Source organism: Berghia stephanieae, chromosome 1, assembly GCF_034508935.2.
Source record: "Berghia stephanieae isolate SIO BIC M18660-M18661 chromosome 1, UCSD_Bste_1.3, whole genome shotgun sequence".
In the NCBI taxonomy this organism is placed as follows: Eukaryota; Metazoa; Mollusca; class Gastropoda; order Nudibranchia; family Aeolidiidae; genus Berghia; species Berghia stephanieae.
This window is the reverse complement of record NC_088360.1, coordinates 112,594,134-112,606,702: the sequence shown is the minus strand read 5'-3', so window position 1 is coordinate 112,606,702 and position 12,569 is coordinate 112,594,134. Positions and strand designations below refer to the sequence as shown.

The following is a 12,569-nucleotide window of genomic DNA, read 5'->3' as shown; positions in this document are numbered from 1 at the left end:
TGACTGCAACTTTAAATTTGAGTTAAATATTATTTGAAGCTTTATATTGCCACGAATCAAAATGGGGACATGTGGCCAAAGGAGGTCCAATGATGGGTAATGTGTAACCAGTGTGTATGTGGAATGAGGCCTTATGATTTGTGTGAGAACAGATTGAGGTCATAGAATAAAAAAACCCATTACCATAACTTGGTAACTAAGACTCATGAGAGTTGGAGCTTATTCCAGTTTGGGTAAGAATGAAGTAGGACACCAATGATGCATTACTCTCAATAGGATTCAGGATGCTAGTATTATCGCAGAGACACTTTCCCCCAACAAAACCGGTACTTGTTACACCTTGGTTGAATGGAGCAATCAGTAAATTTTCTTGAAAAATTGCAATGGACTTAGCCAGGTTCGAATTTGGACCGCTTGATCCATAGTCCAATCACCTGCCCATTCAGCCCCATAAGTACAATGCATCTCATATTAAGCGATAGGGTAATGAATAGTAGATGAAGATTGAAGAAAAAGGATTTTTTTTTAAAAATCAAATGAAACCAATGCCAGCTCAACATGCCTTCTCTCTGTGCCTTTCTGGCACTGATTTGCCTTTAGCTAACTTGTACAAATTATTAATAGTAGTTATAGAGGTTCAAATCCAATACATGCACAAATTTGCTTCCAGACAGATAAGAGTCGTATTGAATCAGGACCACATCAGCACAATGCATCTTGTACAAGCCGAGCTGGATCTAACCAAACTCCAGTAGCACTGTTTGTTCTTTTGATAAAAACTTCAAACAGCTCTCAAATTTATTTGCAATTTTTGCGAAGAGAACTGAAATACCCATTTTGTTTTTCTATAATCCAGCTACAAAATCTCCCGATGAGCAATATGGGAGCAGGCACTGATAAAGCATGTGCAATTGGTGGATTTGTATGGGACAGTGCGATACAACCCTACTGATTGCATACAACCTCCATCCAACTAAACGTGACCTCTCCAGGCAGGGCGCACTGTATGAAACAAACTTAAAAAGCCATCATGAATCATAGACGTGTGACAAAACAAACCACAATGAAACATTTTAAAAATTGCCACAACTGTTGAATAATCATCAAAAGGCAAGAATAAATTCTAAATGAAACTTTATTAAACACATTTCGATTGACTTTGTATTAATTACAATTACGTTGATTGGGAATGTTCACGAAACTAAATTAAATAAGTGTTGTCATGTTTATCATGAACCAAGAAAATTTCACTTGATTGTTACTGATACACAACCAACCAAATAATATTTCGACGGTTCAAATCATAGATAATTTTAGTAGCTTTGAATGCCGATTCATGATGTATAAAGATCAAATATAAAAGAAAAATAAACAACAAAAATTATAAGCTACATGTAAGCATAACAAGTAAGTTTATGGGGAATATAGGATCCTGTGTTCACCTGTGTTCCTCTTTAGGATCAGGATAGAATAAATTTAATAATAACATTTAAGGTTGATGAAAGAATGAGTAAAAATAAAACTAATACTAACCAGAAAAAGGTATGATAAAAGTCTGATGGACGAATGAAAGCTACTACTTTAGGTAAAAAATAAATTCAAGTTTGAAATGAGTAACACTGAATTGGATTTAGATATTAAGTAACAGCATTAACCATGGCGGTAAGGGTTAGAGGCCCGGGGAAAAATAAATTAAAAAATGATCCTTTTTGAGTTCATCCCATCACACAGAAAGTGCATTGAATTACATTTATCTAAATCATACAAATCATTTAAAAAGTGAAGAAATGTAGGCATCATGATTCATATTTTAACAAATAACATTTTTATTAGGTTTTCAACCAATTTTTCAAATACAATCTAAAAAATCATAACAAAAACATTTGTGAAAAAAAATATGATGGTGATGATGATGATGATGATGATGATGATGATGATGGTATATCACTTTATTTACTATTCATGTACTCAGATTAATTTTCTATTTTAACTTGATTAGAAATCTTCGGTACTTTATTTCTTGTTGCCATCAATTCCCTTCCATATTGATTGAGAATTCTAAAACATAGCATTTCCAACCTTTTCACAGTGTTAAATTCAGTACTTTTCATAAGTCGTAAGAAATGGTGAATATTAGGATTACCGATTAATCAACATTGAATTAGACAACATATATTTCTTTCATTCACATTCGAGGAAAAACTAACAGACAGTGATATTCATATTCTTGTTTGTTTGTTTGTGGGGTTTAACGGCGCTTTCAACACAAACTAGGTTATATAAGAGCCAATATCCATATTCAATAATCCCACCAAGCTCACATATATACTTTTTTCTCTAACTTATTTTTACCCCATCTCCCTCGTTCTATTAGAAACAAATGCAAACTTGTTTGTTTATCCAACCCCTGAAAATACCGTCTATTGCAGTGTAGTGGTCAACTGTGCACTAAACCTTAAGTACCATTTAAAGGACAAGGTCAAGTGCAAGTTGGAGATTACTATGGAACAGGAAAAATAGACAAGCAGGTGTTCAGCCCACTGTATCCTTCCTTCACTGGCTCCATGAGTAAATACACTCAACAGTATTAATCATACAAGGCCAATGAACAAGTTAATGTAGCCTATTTAGCCTCTCCCTAATGCCAACTTACTAAGTCTAATTTTTGTGATAGAAATACGGTGAGACATGTTCACCATATTCAAGTATTCTTCATATTTAAATTATGACCTGATGTTCTTGAAAAGTTTAAATGAACCTGTATTTGCCACCTCTTCATTCCATTCTTGTATATACATGCCTTGTATTCTTTGTAAAGAGACAAGAACAAATCAACATGTTTTACACTTTGTAATTCCCAATAAATCCCCAGACCACAATGGTACAATAACGTTTTTACTAGACTAGCCCAGGTGACTGCATTTGGATTATAAACAGTCATTTTTAACAATTCATCATATATAAAATTATTAACAAAAGAGAGCATTTATACAACACAATATCCACTAAACGTGCTCAAAGCACTTTACAATGGGTCCCCAGCCGCAACAACACTCAACACAAAGGGCGGGTCATGCAGCATATTAGACTCGAACATGGGATTTAAGCGCTTTTTCCGATCAAGGACTCAACTACTCAATGGGGTTTGAATCCATGACTTCAGTTAACACTGGATCAGAAGTCGTGTTGCTAACCTCTAGACCACATAGCAATACAAATTATCATGTAAAGGAAATAATTTTAAAAGTACTCATGTCACCACAAAAGTTATGTGTGATAGTGCATTTCATTCAGCAAGACAAAGATAAAACACAATCGTCCATTAAAAACACTATTGAATAAAAACTATGTTTGAGTTTCATAACAATCATCCATTAGCTAAAAAAACTTATTAAGCAACAGGCAATTTTATAGACAGACATGTTCAGCCATCGTAAGAGTCATTGATATCTGAAAGATATCATGTACACAATATTTCTTATATCAAGAGAAGGTTAAAAAAGAAAGTGACAACAATTTTTATATGGATGTGATATAATCAATCATGTAGGTTACTGTTATTTTTGGACTAATACTTTCCTACAGATTTTTTTATTTCGTTGTAACAGAAATCCTTAACATTTCGCCATGACCTTGCATTTAGACATTGTTCTTGATTTATTGCTCTTTCAATATCTGCTTTACCGGGTACTTTTTTCATTCTTATGAATACCGAAAGGTGTTTAAGAACTGCATGTCTTTCTGCTTGTGTCCATTTATGCCTTTTCCCACTTTTTCTCGTATCAGAGGAATTCTCATTAAGTCCCACACGTTCATATCTGTCTACAATAGCGTATGGCTCCTTGATCTCACTTGGCCCTAATTCTTGTGTGTCTTTTTGGCATTTCTCCACTTCTTCATCCATATCTGACTCTCCTGAGCTACTGTTGTTATCTGGTTCCAATTCAAAATTTCCTTCCAGTGAGTAGTCCTCCACAGAAGTGCTTTTCCCAGCGTTGATTTTCATAAGTATTTTTGCAACTTTGGCCTTTTGGAGAATGTCATGAGGTAAGCGATAAAAATCGCGGTGAACGCGGATATCATATCCCAGAAATTGAGCTAACTGGTCTTGTTCAGTGTCAGAAATTTCTAAAGCTTGGGATATAGTTGCAACTTGTTTTCTTAAAGACGTCCAGGTAAAAATATGTGGATTGGAAACACCAGCTTCAATTGCCATAACTCTAATGACATCGCTTCCACGATATGGCCTCTCTCCATTTGGAGTAGCGAAGAGGTATTTGCTCTTTATTGATAATCTATCTCTTTCCCTCATGATGATGTCAATCTTGGTCAACATTGAGTGTGTCAGTAGTACAGCTACCCGGCGATTGAATTTGCCTCTGATTTCTATGCGAGTGAATGTTTGAACAAGTCTTCTTTCTGTTTCTGTAAGAGATTGAATGATCTCATCATCAACGGGTTCCTGATTTTTTTTGCCCATTTCTAAATTCTCTAGAGTCAAACGCTGAACCTCACCACCTCTTTTTCTGTTGAAAAGAGAAATTTCACACAAAGCTGCTTTTGCTACAGAGGGATAATCACCCACTTTTAGATTCTTAACATAACTGTACAGTTTTTCTACATCCTGACAACAAGGGAGTAGTTGGGGGCTGTTGAACTTCCTTCTTTCTAGTGATTGGCTTGCTGATGATGAAATGTGATCACACCAGCTTCCAGTGAAAAGGGATAAAAAATTATCAGCATTATCTTTCTGCATTTGGTCACTCTTTTGGATGGCATGTGACTTCAGTATGAATGCACATTTCTTTACAGAGAATCCGAGCTTGAGAGCAAGGGAACCCTTCCCAAATGAATGTGTTTCATCCGAATACTCTGCAACACTGCGGACAGATTCGACAAGGGTGTCAAAGTTTTTCACAAGGAGAGCATTTGTGAGGGATTTAATATTTCCATTTGACCGATCTTCTAAATCTATTACGAGTCGCGCAAGTTCTCTCATTCTACCACAAATATGGCCAGCAGTGTGCTCTTCAACATCACGTTTGTGGTATGTTCGCTCTCCAAATGCAATAATCAATGCATCGCTTTTTGCCTTCTGGGATATCGAGTCATCTTTCATCTTTAGTAAGACATTTTGCCACAAGGACTTTGAAACATTCTTTGGTACAGGTAACATAAGACTCCCTTCCCTATAGGCCCGTCTAGGTTTTCTTGTACAGCAGGTTAAGGAATGAGCTGCTACTTTCTTTTTGCGATATAAGCCTTTACAAGTGGGACAGGGAACAAGTGCATCAACTTGTACATTTTTCCTCGATATTTTGGAATCAATATACCTTCTCCTTTTTCCAATACATCAAAGTTATGTTTGTAATCTCCTTCTTTTATTATCTTCACCCAAGCTTTCCTTCTCTCATAAGACCCTTTTGGCAATGACAATATTTGGCCAACCGATAACTCATTTTTGTTGCTTCATTTCTAAATGTCTAGCCATTTTGATAATCTGTTTATCACAATAAAAACATGAATGATATTTACTCCATTTCTTAAATTGTGGCTGTATATCAATTGGTGGAGCGTTCGTGTTTGTTGTGAACAGCATGGGATACTGAGGGCTTGCACTTCCAGAAGAAGAGCAAGAATCGCTGATGTGTTGATCCACCGGGTAGCTGAGAAATAAGAAGAAATAGAACAATTATAATGTGGCTGGATAAAAATGGAGTGCGATTTTCTTATTTTTCTCAGTCCACTCATGAAAAGATACAATTTACATGAACATTTCAATGAATTTACACTCTAGCCAAAAGCAGTCAGGTCGGCAATTTTTTATCTTCATTTTTTCACCCCATCCACCCACCATCACAATGGATTCCACACATGTTGGACCTCTATTTGAAAATGTCCTCATTGTGTGGCTTGTGTAACCTATGGATGTCCTCATTTTGACGCCTTTACAAGAGCACAAACACACACATGCAAAAAAAAAGAAAAGAAAAGATAAAAAACATTACCACACAAAGCAAACGTCTAAAAAGACCAGAGATAAAGAAAAGACGTGTATCATAATAAGACAGAAATAAGTAAGCCAAATGGTTATGTCACTCGCCTTTGGTCCTCGAGGGCAGGGTTCGAATCCCACAGTGGAATTTTTTTCTCAAAACCAGAGTTTTCACGGCTGTATCCCATAGTTCTATCGCACACTTACTTTAAATGCACACTTACTTTAAATCCGAGGTGTCGCCTTTTATATAACCTATTCTGTGTTTAAAGGGGCGTTAAAAAAATACCCTTTTTTTTAGAGATAAATAACAATATAAAGTCTATTTCGCATTCAAGCACACTTTTCTCTCCTCACAAACACCGTGCTTGAATCCGGCATCTATTGTAGTAGTTGTAATAATAGTGGCCGAAGTGGAACCACGTCTCATCAATTGGAATAGTCAAGCCATATTGAACATGATGGGTGAATGGATGGGTGACAAAAAACTTGTCTCCCAGAAATTATTGTCAGGGCGTTGTGTCCTTTAAATGCATTAGCTCACTCAACTCAGGTGTAAATGAGTACCTGGCAGTTAAGACAGCTCTGCCCTTGTCCCATTAAATTGTAACGCACCTAACAGGTCGCCTGTCTTGTCCTATGTGTTACATGTTTGCTGTTTATTGGGGGAAAGTGAATTGTCATTGTAAAGTGCTTAGACCGTAGATAAGCGCTTTATAAATGCAACCTTTTTTATTCTTTTTACCATACTTTGTTTTCATAGGAGATCAGTTAAAATGAGATCTCAATTATAATGAGACATTTTGATTGGAATGGAGGTCACAATGCTTAATACGAAATGTTTGGGAACAAGAAATTACCTCAGATTAACCGTCTTTCCAGATTATTCACTATAGACAATACAATAGAGAAATAGGTTGTTTTTTTTTTTTTCATTACGGATTAACCCACAGTTTTGGACTAGCCTTTCCGGTGCTTATGTATATATTTAATTTTTATTTACTTAGCAATATGATTAACACTGGACTAAGAATTTTCAAATCCCCATTTGCCTACCTTGAACTTTTATTTGATATCTCTTCGTCTGAAAGTTTAATGTCTTCTTCATCGGTGGAATTGGGCTCTCTGAAAGAAAATGGTTTCATATATATTTATATATATATATATAATAATCTGTATTTGTTCCTTTACAGAACAATTGAACAAATAAAATATTTAAAATTAAAAAAATAAATTGCTACATAAAAAAAGAAGAAAAAAGAAGGAACAGGTACCACAGAACATATAATTTATTCTAACAGCTTCCTGGAAACTTACATAATATACATGGTAGTGTAGTACTCTCACCATATTCACATCTGTGATGAATGTCATAATAAATGTTAAGTGTCTCAAAAGGTCACACCGACCAGACGAAAAATCACATATTGCTCATGGTCATTAGTCTGACCACTAACCATCAAAATTATTATCAATATCAATATTATAGTCAACGTGATTTCTCTTAATAATTAAAAAATGTTGAATCATTCCAGGAGAGTAGATAATTAATTTTCAAGAAATAATGAGGTTAGCAATCCCAATTATATTACTTTTAAAACATACCATTCACTAGAGGAACTATCAGTGAAAGGATTTCTGATAGAATCAGGGTCACTCGGGTCAAGTTCTGCTTCTGGTTTTAAGATGTCGTGTTTCCTGTTTACTTCATTATCTTCATCCTCTTTCGGAGATTCTGATACTTTGTTGTCTCTTTGTGATTTTCTGTGTATGAAATATCAAAACCCAGTGATTAGGTCTACCATTACAAATGATAAGACGAGATGAGCAAAGACTCATTAAAAGTAAGTGACGATAACAGCAACAATGATAATATTAAAGGTAAAAGTTAAAGCATTTTTGTTGACAATGGTGATGATGGTCATGATCAGAGTGTGAGTTCAGTGACTGTAGGTAGTGGTGACAGAGAAAATGTTAGTGATAGTGATGGAGAACGTTATGGTCAAGTGGTATTCTTACTTAACTTATTTATATATTAATAAGACATCAAGTTGGTTTTTTTTTTACATGACTTGATACAAGAAAGCGAGCACACAGGGAAAATTTCTATCAATGCATTATTTAATTATATATCAATTGGAACTGTTTCAGTGTTCACTGCCAACTTAGTTTCCAGCCTGTTATAACCCCCACCCGAGACACAACAATGTAGATCGAAGTAAGCGCGTCATGACCAGATCCAAACATTGACTTATATTCTTACAAACTACACATTTGTTTCAAAGTTTACAATAGATGCTGACACAATAAGGAAATATTGCCATAGAATATTTAATCCGAAAGAAAAACGAATGACACGGTTGGTATTTTTCTTCAATAGTCAAAAAAGAGCAGAAGTACAAGGCACAGTCACAACTTTGTCGAAGTCGAAACTGTGTTTACATGAAAGTCTGAAAGAAAGTTATGAAGAATAATTAGTGTGACTACTAAGTAATAAAAACAAAATACTATAATTTAATATCTTACCTTTCATTTAATTCCTGCAAATGCGAAAAAAAGTTCTTGAAAGTCAAACGTTTAGTAGACATGTTGATTTTAGACCCTCGCAAACTTTTTCCAGGAAATCGAAACTAGAACAATCGGAACTGCTATTAGGTACTAAACTCTTATTTGATTGGCTGAAATCAGCCAATCAAATAAAGCATTTCAAAAGATGACACGAGAATGACTTGCTCATGAGCCCGTGGGTTGTGTGTGAAAATAAGCAGGGTTGCCAGATTATTTTTCAACAAAATGCCAGGGGAAGACTCAAAAAATGCCAAAACACTCAAAAAGATGCCAAAGTCTGTTGACTCCCACCCCCACTAAGAAAACTACTCACTTTTGATAGACAATTTACTATCATATCCTGGTGGCTTGCGTGTTTTCTTTTCTTTTTCTTTTATTTATTTTTTTTTTATTTTTTTTTTTTTTTTGAATTATACTAAATTTCCTGTTGGGGTAATTATTTACCTACTGACTACTAAGTGGAGTGCTAAACCACTACACCACGGTTGGATTTTAAGAATGAAAAAGAAATGTGAAGATGTTTGTTTTTAAGCGTTTAGAAATAATTAAGAAAAGGTGTCATTTGAAGTATAATATACAAGAAAAGAAAATGCCAAATAAAAATGCCAAATGCCAAATGATTTTTCTAATGCCAAACGGTTTTCAAAAATGCCAGATTTTTGGAATCTGGCATTTAAAATGCCAAACTGGCAACCCTGAAAATAAGATCAAAATATGTGTATAATGGGCTATACACACGTTACCAATGAAGTGGACAAAATGAGGTCTTCGTTTTATTTCCACTTCAGGTCCTCATTCTAGACATTACATAGACCATAGAGGTCTTTAAAAAATGAGGTCCAAAATGTTGGACCTCTATTTGAAAATGTCCTCATTGTGTGGCTTGTGTAACCTATGGATGTCCTCATTTTGACGCCTTTACAAGAGCACACACACACACACACACACACACACACACACTTACGCAGGGCTAAAATTAAATAGGGAAAGAAGCTGGCCGTACTCAATAATATTATTACCGATTGAAGCCAACATATAATATTACCAAGGTCATTGACCTCACAAATTGGAGTCACCATAATAATAATAATACTTCGGTTAACCCCCTTCCCAAACATATAATATTATCCGACATCAACAGCACACACTTTGAAGGGACTAATCAGACACACAAAATGTGTGATGATTGACCATAGGAGATGCTGACGAAATAAGCCATAGCTCACTTTTTTTTCACTAGAGATTTAAAAAAAAATTTTCCTCGATTGCAAAGGTGAAAAAGCGGAATGTTTGCCTTGAATGTGGAATGTATACCAATTAAGTGAAATTATTCCGCGAAAAGCGGAAGGGTAGGAGCCTCTAGGTCAAGGTCGTGCTTCTTGTAAATCGTCGAGACAGAAATAGCCGGTTGCCAATTTCCTATGAGATGATTTTCTATCGCATGCCAGACTTTCCAAATGCATCGAATTTTCCTTTTCCGCGATAGGTTTGCCATTGTAGCTGTAGACTTGACTTGAATTCTTGATAAAATTGATACTAATTAAGAGGGCCATTACATAGGATTACATAGGATAGCCTGGGATTAGAACCAAAAAAATATCTTTAACTTGTTGCGACAATGTAAAATTTGAGATGGAGAAATTAAAGTTATTCAATACTGCTTATATATTGAACACGGACGTCAGGCAAAGCACCTACATCACATCGATGAGCGCCAATCATTCGCGGATATTCTTAACCACTGAAAATTCTTACTGGTAGCTTTTTTAACCAATGGAAATATTTGTTTATTTGTGATTTTATTGTAGTCATGAGTGATAAGAACATCGACTTAAGCGACATCGACTTATGTGGAATTTTGTTTTGTTTTTTGTTTTTTTACTAATGTTATATAGGAAGAAGGGGGAGGGACAAAGAAAAAAAATCGACTTAGGCAACGTCGGCATATCCAGAGTGCACTGTATAAACATTCAAGGTAGTGCCGCGCTGAGGACCGGTCCCAAGAACCGGTCCCACGGTTCCTTAGCTGGGACCGGAGGACCGGTCCCAAGCTGACAAACCGAAGACCGAACCGTTGAACTGAACGTTATTATCCTCACTTCTTATCTTTCTATGTCCGGTCCCAGCGATTCTAGTTTCTTTACTGCCTTTTCTCGGTCCTTTTGCCTAGGTCGTTCGCCTAACCACCCATCCCACTTAATTAATCGCACCAACCCCCTCTTGCACATACGCCCTCTTGTGTGTATGGTGGGGTAAGAGGGGCCGCGAGACGCCTTGGACGATTCCATTACTCGGGGTAAATTTCCTAATTTACTACACACTTATGATCGCAATGACAATGATCTATTTTGACGACATCACCCCTCTTCTTTAATGGGTTATTCTTTGAAATGAATGTGACTACTATAAGATGTGTGTTTGTGTGTATGTGTGTGTTTCGGACCTAGCTGGTCCGGTTTTTTTCTTTTGGCTATCTGTTGTCACCACTCCTTTCTATCGCATTGTTGTCATTTGATGATACAATAATATTGTTATTTCGTTTGGTGTTTTAACTAATCAAATGATACAAATTTCACATACTATAGCTTTCTTCAAAAATAACAATTATAACGTCTGTATTTTTAAAGACCACCATTAGATTATATGGGGGGCCGATAGATCAGTTGATAGAGCACTCTCTTTACACGCAAGGGGCCAGAGATTGATCCCGGGTGCAGTCGAGCTTTTTTTTCTTCTGATCTCTATTTATTCAGCAGTGAATGGGTAGCTGGGTTTGTTATATCTGGCGAAAAGTACTTAGGATAGACATCGTCCTATCCAAAGATAGAATTTTTTTTATTATTAAAAAAGAAACAAAACCGTGAGCTTTTATATAGCGCAATATCCACTAAATGTGCTCAAAGCGCTTTACAACGGGTCCCTGACTAATAGCAACACGTAACATGTAGAACGAGACATGACGCCTGTTAGGCGATGTTACAATTTTTTTCCGACAGAGACAACAATGTTGACGACCAGGTACTCATTTTACACCTGAGTACGGTGATAGGATGTGAGTAAAGAGTCTTTCAAGGCCTAAACTAGGCGCCGAGCGAGGCTCGAACCCAGGACCTTCCGATCCGAAAGCGAGTGTCATACCACAAGACCACATAGCCGCACGAAAAGAGAATAAAGGAATGGAGACAACAACAACAACCCCCCTTCCAAAAAAAAAAAAATAATTAAAAAATCAAAACAAACTCTTCCCACTTCCCATACTTTTGGTCCAGCATGTCACAGACACAAAATATTAACATATGATAGATATATTGGAAGGTAGATAGGTAGGGGTAGGTAGATATAATATAGCGAGAGAGAGAGAGAGAGATGGGGGGGGGGGGGGGGAAATAGGGATAGGGGTGGGGGGGGGGGAGAGGGATAGATGGATAGAGAGAGAGAGAGAAAAGACAGAAACAAGGGGGGGGGGGGGGGACACAAAATTAACAAAATGTACAACTCAGCGTCTTCCATGTTCAACTCAATCTCTAAAATATATCAGATCTTATTTGTACTAGCCTACTATCGATCTAGAAATCTCAAGTGTCACTGATGGTTGTCTATAACATGTGGGAACAGTTCTCCACTCAATACTAAAATGGAAAAGACTAAATTTCAACAAAGAGTCACTGATGGGTGTCTACAACGCATGGCCCAATAAAAATAAAAACAAAACAAAGGGTACACACAAACGTGCCCAGTTTAATTAGGCCTCCCCTCCCTCCCCCTCTAGTCTAGCCAGGCGAAACCGGCGGCCAGCAAAGGAGCGTGTTGCTAACACGCGCTAACAAATCACTAGGCAAGTGTGGTATGTGCCACGCGAACGGCTAGTTGTCCCTTCTAGTCGTAGCTCCTCTTTCTAGGCTACTACTACTACTACTACTACTACTACTACTACTACTACTACTACTCAGAAAAGTGGGTGGAGCAGGCACTTATGTTGGTAACAACAAGAGATGAAGTTAGTAGA

General features: G+C 36.5%; 1 protein-coding gene across 1 annotated transcript; it reads right to left on the bottom strand.

Annotated features, from left to right (window-relative positions):
* Nucleotides 1-1,117: 1,117 nt before the first annotated feature.
* Nucleotides 1,118-8,790, bottom strand: LOC144962751 (uncharacterized). The gene is made up of 4 exons (XM_078895972.1): nt 8,522-8,790; nt 7,601-7,759; nt 7,052-7,120; nt 1,118-5,666 (listed from the first exon to the last, which is right to left on the bottom strand). Exon 4 carries the CDS (start codon nt 5,174-5,176, stop codon nt 3,569-3,571), a length of 1,608 nt encoding a protein of 535 aa, XP_078752098.1. The 5' UTR covers nt 5,177-5,666; nt 7,052-7,120; nt 7,601-7,759; nt 8,522-8,790; the 3' UTR covers nt 1,118-3,568.
* Nucleotides 8,791-12,569: the final 3,779 nt, after the last annotated feature.